We start from the raw sequence: 15756 nt of genomic DNA, 5'->3' as shown, positions 1-15756 counted from the left end.
CTGATTAATAATTTTGTAGTTACTTTGCAATGTCAACAGAAGGGACTTTTGCAAGAACAACCACAGCCACAATTGCATACTAAACTGTGGAGTTTTGAGCACGTGATGTAAAGTTAAAGCAGCCCTCTCCTGTGCTACTATTCAGCAGGGTACAAACAGCAGCAGAGCAGCAAGACTGAGCATTGTTGCAGTTTCCCATTGAATCACACCACTGTTTAGAGAAGGAAGTGCTGTTTCCAGAGCTCATTCTCCTTTCTGAAAGGTTAGCAGCTTTGTGCAGCTTTATGAGCTGGTGTGTTTTCCAAGTGGTGACTAAGTAGGTTATCACGATGTGGGAAGTGAATTAACAGCAATGGAAACAGATTAAAGCTACGGATTAAACAAAGGTATGGCGGGTTTCATAGGACCTCAAACTGCAAGTTCTTTGTGTAGAAACCATGGAAGGTCAAAATGTTAAGGACTAAAACCATCAATTCACTAAGAAAACTGCGACCTGGGTCTTAATGATGCTTCCCTTACACTTCTGCTGAACGAAGAATCTATATGCAGTAACTGAAAAAGGTGACAGTAGCTTTTAGATGCACACTGATTCATCTGTATTTCTCTATCAAACACTAAGCCCTTCACAAACCAAGGTCTGTTTGTTAATGCTTTTCAGTCATGTAGATCAAGTTATTTGTGGTTTATATTTGCTGTAAAAAAATGACAAGGCTTTTGTGCATCTAGGGTGGAAATAATTTTCTGTTTTGTTTTTTTTTTTTTTTTTTGGCTTAGCATATTCCACTTCATGTTTCCATTGCTTTTATAACATATGTTATTTGCTTCTACTGACAGACATACTGAGAATTACAGTTTAGATGCGACCTAAAAGGCAGTATTGATTTAAACTATTATAGACAGAGCTCTTTTTCTCTCCTTGCAAGTATCTGAGTGGGATTAATCTCTCACTCAGATACCAACAAGATAGATGTCCACATGAGAGCTAGTCAAACAGGTGTTCATCATAGGAAAAGGAAATTGTCCTGTGGAGATGGTCATGCCACATGTGCATATCTGAGAAACAAATATATGGTACATGTGATACTTTGTTTTTATATGAAAAGCTAACTGTTATTTTCTGCTCTTCTCTACATGGCAGATCCTGCTGCCATACTCTTGTTAGCCACTTTGGTACCTGGGTTCTGCTGAAAGTGAAACACAGAAGCAATCTGAAAAGCTACTTGGGAATAAAACTTATTGCTAGAGCTGATATGTTGATGAGATCTCCCTGACCAAGCCTTGACAGCCTCTGTAGCAGGGCAGAGGCAGCCAGAGCTGTCCATGTGAACGCATTGTAAAAGGGCAAGTGGGTCTGTGTTATTAAGGACATAACTGGCAGCACCACAGGCTGCTGCATGGTGCAGTGTGCTCAGGGAAAAGAGGAGTTAAATCTTTCTCTGGCAGAGCTAGACTGAAAAAATCAAGTTTGAAGCTAGTATACCTCCACAGTATGGTTGCATTTATTTATTGACATTTTCACTCCTATCACTTGCTCCCTCTGATGACACTGTCTCCTAGTTTGGCTGCTTACTTTTTAAAAAAACCCAACAAACCAAAAAACTTAAACCAGCTATATGTTGGAAATATACCTACGGGATTCATTGGAAAGTACATTTTTCAGTTCATCATCTATGAAGCCATTTGCTGATGGGATTCCTTTTTTTTACCAAGATGTCTCTCCCCACTTTATTCTCTTTACAGGAAAGTCTCTTGGACACGGAGCTTTCGGAAAGGTGGTACAAGCATCTGCCTTTGGAATTAGGAAATCACCAACGTGCAGAACAGTTGCTGTGAAAATGTTGAAAGGTATCTTGCTGCAAAGCTGCATTGGAAAAAATGATGCCCTATATAGTGGGGCATTTTTTAATACAATTCTGCCAAAAGCAAAAGCTTTCCCCAATAACTTTTTGAAGCCTCCAAAATGTGTACAAATCAAGTTGCAGGACCACCACAAATGAAATGGCAGAACTATGAAATAAGAACTGCATTCTCAGTAAAATATCATACCATTATGCATCATACCATTATGACTCTATACCAAATGCTGTAATTGAAATTTAGCTGGAGTATAAGGTATCCACCTTGATGTAAAGACACTTGGATAGAAGCTTTCATATTTTCCTTGGTCATTCATTCCAAGGAATGATCATCTTATTGTTAAAACCAGATGCCTTATGTCTCATTCACATATGACTGACTTTTGCATCTCATTCTAACCTTCTCCATTAGATTTTATAATGATTTTTCTTCATGAAGGCCCTTTTATTAAGCTAAACACATTAAGCAGTTTAAATCTTGGTGGTGTTGTGCAGCTGTGTCCCCTCTGAACCAGCTACAGGCTCATCACACAGTGCTTCAGATGCTGACACCCAGGTTGTGCAATGGATTTGCCAGCACTCTTTATACACCAGTGCTCATCTGAAAGTAAAATTATCCCCCAGCTATTCACTGCCACCTTTCTCATTGGAGCAGAAAGGACAAAACCCCCTCGTTAATTTGAAGAGGGCGCTTGGGATGTTAGCAAGCAGGATGATATTCAGTCATAGCCTGCAGCAGCTGTAATTGAATTCCCTAACCCAGAGTCCTGGTGGCATCCCTCCCATGTCATCCCTCCTATGAAAGCTAAGAGCTTTCCCTTCTTAATATATGTAAGGATCAGAGCAGGCTTTTTTTTTTTTTTTTTTTTTTGCATTGTCCCAGGAGTTTATGCTGCTGCACTGCTTATCTGTCTTAATCCCTGAATCCTTTCTGGTGTTGTTTCTCTGCCAGGACACATCCCCTGTTCTGCCAGTATGGCTTGGAACCCCAATGCTCTCCATTGGCTCTGTTCGGGGGTAGTTTTAATGAATCCATCTTAGCCAGTGGCTCCCAGCTTCACATATGCTTACTTATCATTTGTCAGGAGATGTCTACATGTAAATTCTGACCCTTGGAGTGGACTGTTGGGTTCAGGATTTCTTTATATAAATCAGCAGGCTTCTTGTGCCAGCCAGCACCACCAACAAGCAGTGGGTGCTCCTGGAATGGATGGGAGCAGAAGGCAGCTACCAGAAGTCTTCCTGATGGGATTCGCATGTGCATGTGCAGAGTAGATGCTTGTATCTGAGTCAGTCACTCAAATGCCCTTCATTGGCAGGGGTGAGAGACAACAGTTCATCCCAAGGCAGACTCCTGTATATGGGGAGCTGAGTCCTGTTCAGCTCTGCTGACAATGAAGAGAGCCAGTGGTGACCAGATCCTCTGTAGGTATCTTTAGAATCTCACCTAAAGCACAGGGAAATCTGCCTCATTCCTTGTGTCCTCACTAGATTATCCAGGAACTCAGCAGTCATTCATTAGGCCTTATCCTCACAGAATTCCCATGTAGTGGAGGAGATGTGTCACCACCCATACAAGCAAATAGTGGATCACCAAGTAGAAGACAAGTTTTGTCTGGGACACCAAGAAGAACTGTTTCCATTCAGATGTTGAAATCAAGCCCTTTAAGATCCAGCTCGAGGGTTTTTTCCACAGGACTGTTCTTGCTCTTGGTGTCACTAAACTGAAGAATTCCTTTTGGGTCTACACAAAGCAATATGTTTTTTTCTTGTTTTCTTAACAAAATCAAATCCTGCAGGAAAAAAATTTGTTCAGGGGGAATGAGAAGTTTCACTCAACACTAAATAGAATGTTTTGGATCTATTTGAGGGAATTCTTATGTAATTCCTATTATTATTGACCATGACTGGTAAGGGTGAGATGCACTCACTTCATTTTAACCAGTTAATATTTACTTTCCTGGTCTATCTCCATGCTTCCTACATAATTAACAGAACCAGGCAGGCATCACCCAGGGGTAGTTCATCTTTCCCTTATACAGATAGCTAAACTTGATGGCTGCATCAGCTTCTGGAAATACTTTGCTCTTGCCACTGATCCCTTAAAATGTTGATTAGTTAACCCTTAGATAGCTGAAGTCAGGTCAAATGAAACCAATTCTATATAGAATTAATTACCATCTTGAAATCCCTTTTTATTTGTTCTTTCAATTTGTGGCTGAAACGTCAAAACTATTCATGTAAAAAAAAAAAAAAATCTCTCAGTTCTGAATAGGATAGAGTCTACTGGGAGGAAGTTGAGTGCCTGACTCTTTTTATGGGTTTAATTGCAACCAAGAGGATGCTGAGCAGGGAGGAACAGAGAGAGAACATCAGCACAAGAAGTACATCCAGTAACGGAGATTATTTCAATGGAAAGTAACGAGAAGTGGTAAATCTCAGCAGGACCAGTACTTTGCTTTTTCACATTGACTTTTTATTTTGTATTTACAGAAGGGGCCACAGCAAGTGAGTACAAAGCACTGATGACAGAGCTGAAAATCCTAATACACATTGGTCATCATCTCAACATTGTGAATTTGTTGGGAGCTTGCACAAAAAATGGAGGTAAAAAAATCTGCACTGCTCTGAAAATGGGTTTGGATTATCCCCCAATAACAGCCAGCAACCCACGTTGTTTTTCATCCAGAGGCCAAGTTAGGAACTTTTATATTCAAGCTAATCCTGTACTTGGTGGAAAAAACAAAAAAAGAGGAAAAGAAAAAGAGCTTTTCAGTCATTTAATGAAGTGATTAAACATTTCCACTCTTTAAACTCTCTTTTAGTATTAATATATGAAGTGTGAATTTAGGAATATGCCACTTGCTATCCTTTATCTCATTCACTCCACTGCTCAAGCTCAAGTTAAACGTGATCTGGAGAGGCTGGGAACAAGGGATATCAGCTTCTGGCCCTGAACTATGAGTCACAATGCAGCTGTTGTAAAATCCTCCATGATACCACACTAAGAAAATCAAAAGACCAGTATGGGATATTGTTTGTTTTAGATATGTCACCTATTTTAGTTCAACAAGTGTGTGTGGGCTGTGAGACTCCAGTCTGAACTGCCTGAAGAGGAAACAGAGTGTCCCTCAGGACCCAGACTCAAGACCCAGCTTTCCAAAATTAGGCCCTGCCCTAATTTCCAGAAGCAGTATTGTTTTGATTATGTGCAGTGTCCTTCAAGCAGCCTTCTAGTTCATAGGACAAGTTGCCAGTTATTCTGGACTCAGGTTGTAGTTATGGGCATGTAGTTATGGGCAGTTCTCAGAACTGATGACACCTTTTATTGCTTTATGCTGCTTAAAATGTTTTGGTTTTTTTTTGTTTTGTTTTGTTTTGTTTTGTTTTTCTTTTTTTTAATTTAATTGCCCAGGGCCTCTGATGGTGATTGTTGAATACTGCAAGTACGGGAATTTATCAAACTATCTGAAGAGCAAAAGGAATCTTTTCTGCCCTAACAAGGTGAGGAGGCAGATGGTCCTGGTAGGGTTCATCTTGCTTTATGTAAGTGGTGGTAATGTAGATGTCAACTCTGAGCTAGTCTCCTCAGACTCTCTTCTACCAAAGGAGAGAAATGGCTTTTGGATGAAGTTCACCTGACCTATATTAATATTTGGCGTGGGATGTGTTGTGCCAAGAAAGGATTCACCTCTCCCTCCCTGACTGTGCAAGGAGACTGCTGTAAATAATTTGGCTGGAGCCATCTACAGCGAGGGGAAGTGGATCATATCCAAAGTGTCCCCACGTGCTCTTGCCCTGCTTTTGATGAACCCATTCCTGGTGAGCTTGAGGTCAGCAAAGACAAAGGAAGTGGTTTTGCCCACTTATTTCAGTACTGCTGGGAGCACAAACAAAATTATACCAATTAAATCTCATGTCCCAAGACACCCTAATATTCAGAGATTTACAAGTAATCTTATTATTATGTGAGGAGAAGAGCTATCAAGAGGAAAAGAAATTAGAGTTTTGTCCTCACATCCCACAGCCCTCTGAATCAAATTCATGATGGGTTTCTTATTACAAACCTAAATCCAAATGCCCCAGAAAATTCAAATTGTTCCAGAAAAAATCCTCCAAATGATCCAGGGCTCTGACATGAGACTTAGGAGCCTGGATACAGAACATCAGGTCTCAAAACCTCTGCTCAGCTGTGCCAAAAATTCAGCAGCATCTCAGGGATTTTTTTTTCGGGAGGGATCTGAGGGAGAGCTCCCTCGAGAGGACATCCCCCTCTGAAAGGCTGTCCATGTTGTACTCCACATGAGACACAGCAACTGGATCCTCCTACATGTGGCTGTTGGAGTGGGATGCTCAGCAGGGAGCATGGCTGGGCAGGGTCCATGCTGAGTGGAGTCATTCCCAAACCCTGTTCCCACACCCAGTGCTCCAGCACTCTTGGGAATATTGCCTGGACAGGAAGGAGGTGGAAGTTTGGCTCTGCACCAGCATGCACAGGGAATACAGATGGTTGCAGGACAAGAGGAAAAGTAAGAGGGGGCAAGAGTATGGCCAGGCAGCCAGGCTGCTCCACAGGTAGCAGTGAGAAAGCTTTTTCCAAACAGTGTTGTGTGTGTTCCATTAAACCATCACAAGATTGTCCATAAGAAGAAAGTATTGGATTAAGGCATTGAAGAGAGGCAATCACTTCCAACAGCAGCTGTTTCAAACACCAAGTGCCCTTGCTCCTCATGGAAAGGGCTTACAAGCCCATACCAAATCCTGTGCGGGGACATAGTGACAGGTGTCTTAAGCAGGTTGGGACCAAAAGCTGCTGATGTTTGAGAGGTCTGCGATGCCTCCATTGTGGGCACAACCTTCCCAACCCACTTCTTCATGCTCCTTCTCTGTCTGCTGGAGAGAAATGGGCCCTTCCAGATGTCTCATTTCAGGCTGAGATGAGGCACAGCTCAGCAGACAGGCCCATCCATACACCCTGCAAATCCTCACTGTGGCAGAGAGAGCCCACTGCCCTGGTTACCCCAAAATCATCTGCTGGTGCTTCCAAGTCACCAAATTTCTGCCCTCTGGGGATGATGACCTGTGGAGCACAGCTCTGCCACCAGCCCCTGCATGCCACAGTGGCACTGGACACCCCTGCCCATGAGAGATGTGACCACCCATGAGAGAGACCACCAGCCTGGCAGAAGGGCATCAGCAGTCTGACTCAGTTCCTCCCCACCCCCTCCACTGCTCTGATGTAGAACCTCTTCTCTTTTTGTTTGAAGGACTCCTCTCTGCAGGGAGAGCAAATGAAAGAGAAAAAGGATATTGAGCCAGTGGAAAGCAAAAAACAAAGGCTGGCCAGTGTCACCAGCAGGGAGAGCTTTGCGAGCTCTGGGTTCCAGGAAGATAAAAGTCTGAGTGATGTGGAGGAGGACGAGGAGGGTAGGTATTAATTCCTTCCTGTCCCTACACGGACTGTGATATTTTTACAACATACTGTGAATCCCTGAAATTTTTTTCCTCATTTATCACCCTAATAAACATCCGTGGGAGATGCTCAGAGGGTCATGTCCAGAGGGTAGAAGATTTAAAAAAAGATTATTTCCAGGGTTACTAAATCTGACAGGAAAATGTGTGATTGTTTGTTCTGACTGCTCCTTATCTGCGGGGAAAACACAGCAGTGTCCAAAGCATGGGGTGTAAAGCAAGCACTATTTTTGTTTTCAGTGACAGTGGGTTGACCTTCAAATACCCCTCCATAAAGACTGAATTTATGGGAATAATGGGGTCTGTAAGAAAGGGGGAAAACAACTGCCTGTGAGCTATCTTTGTTACAAACCCTGCTTTCCACCTCTGCAGATGCTGATGACCTGTACAAGCTGCCTCTCACTATGGAGGACCTGATCTCTTACAGCTTTCAGGTGGCCAGAGGCATGGAGTTCCTCTCCTCCAGAAAGGTGAGTTTGCACTGAGGGTTTTTCACTGCAGAAGGACAGGATTCAGAGGTGAAATCATGTCTACATTGTAGTGACACCTTCCTTGGGAGAGGTCCCAAAGGAAGAGCCGTTTTCCTCTTGGCATTATAAATATAACTGTGTTTATCCAAGTATCCATAGTCCATAAACACAGGATCATGACTGAAGGCAGTGGGTCAAGCTCATTCATTTGGGCAAGATCTTTTGGGTGTGGTAGGTTTTTCCTTAATTTCAATATATATTAGGGAGCTCCAAATGATTCAGCTCTTTCCCTGCAAATGTCAAAGGGCTTACAAATTTGTCACTTTCTGGACTTAGTAATTTTTTTTTTTTTTAAATAATTACTGCTGTTTACAGTAACTTCATGTAAACTACAAGCAACTTCTCTAAAAATTATATTTATTAATAATAATAATAATAATACATTTTTAAAGGATATGGGAGACAGGAAATTTGTGGGCAGGAATAAGGAAATGCAATTTGATTGTGAAACTGTTTTATTATAGTGCATTCATCGTGACCTGGCAGCCAGAAACATCCTTTTATCTGAGAACAATGTTGTGAAGATCTGTGATTTTGGCCTTGCAAGAGATATTTATAAGAATCCTGATTATGTGAGAAAAGGAGATGTAAGTCAAGATGCTGTTTATTTACTCAAATGTTTATAACATGTCATTTCAAACTGTCCACCAAAACGTTCTGTCAACGTTCACATTTCCCGAATTTAAGAGCTCAAAAGCTGTCATGGTTTTTATGTGAAGATGAGCTGTCCAGATGTGTTGTGGGTCTGGGAAGCATTTCAATCCTCAGCCATAAGGCTTAGACATGCTAACTGCTTCACAGCTTTGCCCTGTTCATACTTTGGTTTTAGACATTTCTTGGCTGGCTCACCATAACCCCCTTACTCCGTAAACTTCCTTCAAGGAAAACAGCCCCTCCAAAAGAAGGTGTGTACCCCCCCAGTGCTCGTGGTACCCTTGTGGAGCAGCTGAGCAGGAATTGCTCCTCCAGCACCTATTTGTTGTTTTTTTGCCCCTGCTGCAGAGAGCAGGCAGTGACTGCCCTGCCAGCCCTGCTGTGAAGGGCTGGGCCAGCAAACTGCACTTGCACCCAGCCATGCCATGGGAATTTGGTGTAGACATTGCAGTCATGCAGAAAGTCTCTTTGTGGAGGTCTCAGCCACCTGCCAGCTATTCCCACATCTGTAAATAGCTTCCAGGGTCTACAGCATTGCAAATTAGCTGGGAAATGTTCACATAGCTTTGGTACTGCTCAGGAGACCCTAACAAGCTGTGCTGAGGGGGTTTCGAGGGTTGCTGATGTGCTCCTGCAATTCTGGCTCTGAAATTTTCCCCCAGAATATTTCCAATATCATTACAGAATGGTTGGTGCTTGGATGCAGGGCTTTCTGCCCTGTCTCTATGATGCTGGCAAGAGACCTCTGCTCCTACACACTCCCACATCCCTGTAAAGAAAAGGCCTGGCCACAGGTTTCCAATGTCTGGTGTTTTGTGCCACATGTTTTTTAAAAACAGTCTTTTACTCCAACAATTTATTAAGTGTATGAATGAGGGTGGGTTTATCTTGACTGCCTGTAAGGAAATCCCACAGGTTCCTGCCTGAATGGTAATTATTTACATAACAATATATAGTTGATTCATCTATGATTAAAATCTTTCAGGCTTTGAAAATAATAGTCAGATTTGTCCCTTTTACTCCAGGCTCGACTTCCTCTCAAGTGGATGGCTCCTGAATCCATATTTGATAAAATCTACAATACAAAAAGTGACGTGTGGTCCTTCGGGGTCTTGCTGTGGGAGATATTTTCCTTGGGTATGTTAGCTCTGCACCCCAGGAGCTTGACAGGAGTGGGGACTGCAGCTTGGGAGAAACATCCATTACCTTCAATGATCTTTTGGCAGGTGTTTCTGAAAGACCTAAATCAGAAGCAGAGGGATTATCATGCCCCTGTGAACTAGAAATTTTGGTGCTTTTAAGAGTGCTGAAAGCTCATTTGCCAAGCTGAAAGCCTCAAAGGATAGCACAACTGTCTGAGAACTTTACCAGCTACTTCTGCCATGGGCAATACCTAAGCTTCTCACTTTTCCCTGTAGAAAGCCTTGGCAGAAGAAGCAGAGCAGCATAGCCAGAGCAGTCACAGTGCTTTGTCTGACTGATGGCATTAGCCAGGAAAATCAGGCAATTTTAAAGCATTTTAATTGAATGTGGAAACCTGTGGGATAACACAGAGCTGTGATTCTGGGTCATCAGCTGCCCAAGACTCAGGCACCACCTCTGTGCCACAGACAGCATTCAAGACACCGAGTGCCATAAGCTGAGTGCTCTCTCAAAAGCTTCTTATTCCTCTTGTGGGAGCAAGGAGGCCAAACCCACAGTTTGCATGTCCCAGATCCTGTCACCCCCCTTGCCAGCCTGAGTCCAGGAGGTCCCCCCAGCCCAGGAGGGATCCAGCACCCCCCTCACCCAGGCTACTGGACACAGCAGGCAAAAAGCATCTGCACTGATGCTGCAGGATGAACTAGAGCATGCAATCTGAAATTAAAACCTGGTGAAGCCTTTTTTTCCCCTTTCTTTCATGTGGAAAAGGCAGGATACAAATGTACACTGAGTGGGAACAACAATGACTGTCAGAATAGAAGAATCTTAATTGAGTTCAACACAGAGGCTGACAAAAGAGGCAAACAGTAGAGGAAACAATACTATACAATTCTCAGGACAATCAATCATTTATTAGTTTAAATACATGTTGTTGGTCAGCCTGCCAGCTCTTGTGATTTTATGGTCAGCCTCATAATACCTGCTATTTTTTTTCTTAAAGCCCCAGCTCCTTGAACCTGGTGACTCTCTGACTCTGTGAAAGGTCCTTTTTTATCCCCCTTTCGTTTTCCCTTTTCCTGACTTTTTTTTTTTGTCTACAGAAAAAAAAGAAAAAAAAAGAAAAAAAAAAAGAAAAAAAGACGACCAACAATACAATCAGGCTGCATCTGAAAAAACACAGAAAATAGAAAAGCAATGCAAATGTACTGTGACCTCATTTAAAACAATGATTTCAATTTTTTTCAAGGTGATTTTGGGCATTTGAGGTTTGTTAATACTGTGCTAACTAGAATTTGGAGTTGTCCAAATTGGCTTTTCAAGGGATAGTGTTCAAATCAAATTCATGTGCGTTTTTTCTATTCAGGCCAGGAAAGCACCACCAATAGCTGTGGTCTTGATCTTACCCCCCCTCCAAAGACTGGGGCTTGGAGCACAACCAGCAGTAATTCCCTGCCTGTAGCAGCCAGAAGGGCCAGACCCTGCAGGGGGGCACCCCCTGGCCCCCAGCTCTGCAGCCTGATGAGGCACACCCCAAGCGATTGAGGGAGATGCAGAGGGCCACAGTGAGGTCACAGGTACCCAAGGCATGTATCTATTCTCCCAATGTCACTTGCAGGAGCCTCTCCTTACCCCGGAGTCCAAATAGACGAGGATTTCTGCAGCAGGCTGAAGGAAGGCACAAGAATGCGAGCCCCAGAGCAAGCGACTGCGGAGATGTAAGATGTCTTTGCTTGCCTTGTGTACCACTGCCCGCCCTCCCGGGCTGCCCTGCTGAGGATGTACCAGCCTCTAAAAGTACCCTGTGCTAGCCTAAGGAAAAACAACCCAATCCTCCATTGATATCTTCTTGTGCACACCCCATCCTGGCCCCTGGCTCTCCCAGAGGGTAGGAGAGGGTAGGGGGCAGCAAGAACCTGAGCCCAGCACATCACTCAGTGCTCTGAGGGAAGCTGAGCAAGGAGGAGGAAGAGGAGGAGGAGGAGGAAGGTCATTCATTCCTGGCTAGGTTTAATATTTACCGACATGCACAGAGATAAGTGCTGGAGGAATGTGACATTATTAACATCATCTTGACTTAGGAAGTGACAGTGGAGGCTTCCTCGCAATCACTCGGGTAATGAGGGTCCACCCTTTCCTGTACACCATGTCTGATGGCAGGGGAAGGGGACAGGGACCCGCAGCCACCCCACCCGGGTTGTCTGAGTCCTTACTGCCACGTCAGCCATCACTCCCTGCTCCCCTGCCTTCAGGTGCAGTCTCAAGCTGCTACTGTACTGCATGGCCAACACCTTTTTGGAGACCAAGGTGGATCAGGACAGAGCACCTTGCCTGGGAAGGCACATACAGAACACTGAACATTCACCCTGTGATACAAATCATTGAGGACCATGAACATGTCCAGGGTATTTTACCTCTGGAGGCAAAATCAAGTACATGTGGGTGTCTTGGTGTCCTCCCAAGTGCTATGTCACGACTCTAAATAGCAACACTTACAAAAAAATAGTTCGAGCAGAAGAAAAGGATGCAAGCCAGCCATGCCTATCTGGGAGTATTGCCCATTGACTAATTTTATTATCCTAGTGACAGTAGATAAGAGCTTTTTTTTTTTTTTTTTTTGTCTCTTCCACATATTTTATTGCAGGAAGGAAAGCTCGGCTCAACCAATACAAGGAAGTGACACATCCATATAAGTCATCTTAGGATGCCTTTAGGATACTTTAACCTAAACATTGCCAGTTAATAGATGTTTAATACAAAGGTTTAATGCTTAATTAGGAATGAAAAAAAGGAAGTATGACTGGTTGGCTCAATTATCCTTTTGATGTGGTCTTCTAGGATGCTGCAGGAAGGTTTTCTTTTTTTGTGGAAAGTTTACTGCTTTCCTTTTAGGATGAGTGCTCAATGGTGTTAGAGAGAATCTTTGTAAAACCAAGCAGGTTGAGGAGTGACCTACCTATGTCTGTCTATCAATGACAAGATGTCAAAGACTGCGCTGCCTTGGATCAAACAGAGCTGTAACCCCACCATGTGCTCACTTTGCTGTTGTCCTCACAGTTACCAAATCATGCTGGACTGCTGGCAGGGCAATCCCAACGACAGGCCACGGTTCTCCGAGCTGGTGAAAAAGCTGGGTGACCTGCTGCAAGCAAATGTCCAGCAGGTATTAATGTCACAACTGCATGCTGTCACCGAGGTAGGGGCAAGTGGCCATGTGGACGCAGGAATAAGGCTTTTATTTCTTGTTTACGTTTAGGAAGGTAAAGACTACATACCCCTCAGCACAATATTTACAACAGAAAGTGTGTCTCCCCCTGCATCTGATCCTTTGTGCAATGAAAATTTTCCTGTTACAAGCTCAAGTTTTGGAAGCACCGAAAATGTCAGGTGAGATCAGCAAGATTAAGACTGTGTTTGTTTGTTGGGGGTGGTAGCTCACTGCATAGCCCAGTTTGGACCTGGGTGGGAGAAAACACTCAGAGACAGCCCACAGGTGGCCTGAGTGTCCCACCAGTTACTGAGTCACCCACTGCTGTGGCTTTTTGGAGTGCCCTTGCCCAGGGGGACCTGCAGGTCACAGGGCACAGGCACTGTGAGAAGCACAGCTGTGCGTACCTGGGGACTGGGGAGTGAGATTTGGGTGGGGTCTGGTTAACAAGTCCCTTTTGTATGATCTACCTCAAAGATAGCTAGGAACTGCCTAAAGAAACAGAGAAATACCCAACACTTCCTGCTTGTGCACTTCATACTCTCACCAAAAATTGTCCTCCTTCTCTTGTTGAACAGATACATAAACACTTTCAAAATAAATCCCCCCCAGCGTATAAAGACATTTGAAGAGCTTCCCATGAAGGAAACGCTATTTAATGTAAGTGACTCCTGGGCCAAATGATATGCCATGTATTTTTTATTTATGTGACAGATTTATACAGGGATAATTAGGATTGGTGGGGGGGGGTTTACTGCTTTGTCAGCTCTAACTGATACAAGGTGCAGGATTAGCTGTATTTGCAACAGGAGGTTATCCCACTACCCTACAGATTAGGGTCAGAGATCCTTGCTGGCCATGTCATGGGCTGCAAACACTCCTTCCCCGACAAGAAGTGGTCAGTTGAAGTAGGTCTGCAAGGTATAGCTACCAGAGTCCCACCTGAATCTCACCGGTGTGGGAGAGACAAAATCCCTTGGATCTGCATTTTCATCTGAATAGTACTGCACAAAGGAGGACTGTGAGTCCCTTTTCCATCAGAGGATTCTTGGTAGGAACAAGACCTGTTAGCAGATGGACAAGCTGGAGCCATGTCTAACAATGGGACAAACACCTAGTCCTGGTAGGGACAGGCATGGCTAAGAGGCTGGGGCAAGCTTTTAGTCACTCAGTAGAAGGCATCAAGCAGCAGGAGGTGAGAAAGGCACAGTGGTCCTCACAGGGTTGAACTGGTGGCTGGCCACAGCCTCAAACTGCATGTAGACACTTTTCTTCCAGCACCCTGGATTGCATTAACATTACCTGTCTGCTGCACCTCAAGGCACGGGTGGTTTGGAAAGGCACCATTAAATACCTGTGCACTGCTGTACACAGAGCTGCTGTCTCCTGGAGCTATCTCAGTATCAATGACCAGAAGGATGCTGGAAATCAGACCAAAGAGGAACTGAGTCCTTTGTAAAATACAGTTAACACCTAACAGGACTGCATCTTTCTTTTTTCTTCAAGGATTATCAAGCAGACAGTGGGATGGTGCTGGCTCCAGAAGAACTGAAACGCTTCACATGGACAGGCAGCAAGCAGAAATGGACACTTTTTGGGTCTGTATTTTACATATCCTTCTCAGGTTTTAGATGGCAAAGGAGAAGTCAAGCTCCTTGTGCTAAATCATGCCTTATGAAAGTAGCTGAGGTGGCCCCAGTTCCTGCGAACTCTTGCTGAGGTGTGTCCTGCTTGGTTTAATCAGTAGTCAATCATCTTCCACACCTATGTGTTTGAGGAAGCAAATAACCCTCAACCCCTTTGATGCACATCAGCAATATGATTTATTAGCACTTATTGATCCGGCTAATGCTCAATTTAATGCCAGTGTCAGCACTGAACTGAGGTAGGAGGCAGGTAACCGTAGGAAACAAGCCCTTAATAATAGGGGAGGAGGAACGTGTGGCTGTGAAGGATTTGCAGTTGTTTCTGCAAGTCCCAAGGGCACCCCAGCTGGGACAAGGCCCCCTGTGCTTGTTTTTGCCCTTCTTTTCCATGACTCAGCTAAGCACGGCCCATTTAACACCCATGGGCTCAGGATGCTAAAGTGGCAACTTTACAATAGATGGATGTGAGGGCCTCACTTCTCTTCCTGCCTTTAAGCACTTGAATATATTGGCCATCTTCCTCCACCTAATTCCTGACAGCTGCCCAAGCAGGGAACTAGGGCTGCTCTAAGAAATGAGTTGCACTGACATGAACTCTCTGTAAATGGGAAGCGTTTATTTTCTCAGTGCCGGCGCTGTATCAGTTCCCAGCCGCTGTAAGGCTGGCAGTGTCCTGCTTTCAGCTCACTGCTCTCAGCCAGCCTGGAGACTGCCCAGACCCAACCCATCGTTCATCTCATGCTGGCAGGAGGCCAAGGCCAGCCTGCCATCCTGCCAGCGCCAAACTTGTCAGTGCCTTGCAGCTGGGCAGGCTGGGAGGTGTAGCATTGTCTCAAAGAACAATCAGAGCTGGCTGAAACGTGCAGTCAAGGCAGAGAGGCCTCGTTCACGAAAAATTCCAGCGACTCAGAGGGTGTTGGTTGAACGCACAGAAATACGTGTAGAAGAGCGCGCACACTCACAGGACTGGAAAGCACGGCTGGGTAAACGTGTTGCTGGCAGCAGCCTGCAATGGCAAAGCTGCTCATGTGTGGCAAAGCCAGGGTAACACAAGCCACTCCAAACAAATGCTGGGAAACCCTTTCTCCTGCCTTGACCTTTCAGAAAATACAATCCTGAGCAGTTTTATGGTACTTCAGCTCTGTTGTGGCATGCTGTCTTTGGAGGAGCCAGAGACTAGAAAGCTTAGAGTGTGTGGATATTACAGGGCTCCAAAGGATGTAATGTTCCCTAGAAGTGGTTTAACTAAT

At 44.3% G+C, this 15756-nt stretch overlaps 1 protein-coding gene across 1 annotated transcript in view; it reads left to right on the top strand.

Annotated features, from left to right (window-relative positions):
* FLT1 (fms related receptor tyrosine kinase 1) overlaps positions 1-15756 on the top strand; it is a 107849-nt gene that overhangs the window by 86118 nt on the left and 5975 nt on the right. Inside the window, exons 18-29 of the mRNA XM_053971968.1 lie at positions 1741-1845; positions 4350-4463; positions 5272-5360; positions 7124-7283; positions 7701-7798; positions 8323-8445; positions 9538-9649; positions 11271-11370; positions 12710-12815; positions 12909-13039; positions 13439-13520; positions 14367-14458. Coding sequence (XP_053827943.1) covers positions 1741-1845; positions 4350-4463; positions 5272-5360; positions 7124-7283; positions 7701-7798; positions 8323-8445; positions 9538-9649; positions 11271-11370; positions 12710-12815; positions 12909-13039; positions 13439-13520; positions 14367-14458 — 1312 coding nt within the window. The remainder of the gene's footprint in view (positions 1-1740; positions 1846-4349; positions 4464-5271; positions 5361-7123; positions 7284-7700; positions 7799-8322; positions 8446-9537; positions 9650-11270; positions 11371-12709; positions 12816-12908; positions 13040-13438; positions 13521-14366; positions 14459-15756) is intronic.

This window comes from Vidua macroura, chromosome 2, assembly GCF_024509145.1.
Source record: "Vidua macroura isolate BioBank_ID:100142 chromosome 2, ASM2450914v1, whole genome shotgun sequence".
In the NCBI taxonomy this organism is placed as follows: Eukaryota; Metazoa; Chordata; class Aves; order Passeriformes; family Viduidae; genus Vidua; species Vidua macroura.
The sequence above is the reverse complement of the archived record's forward strand: the minus strand, read 5'-3'. Positions and strand labels throughout refer to the sequence as shown.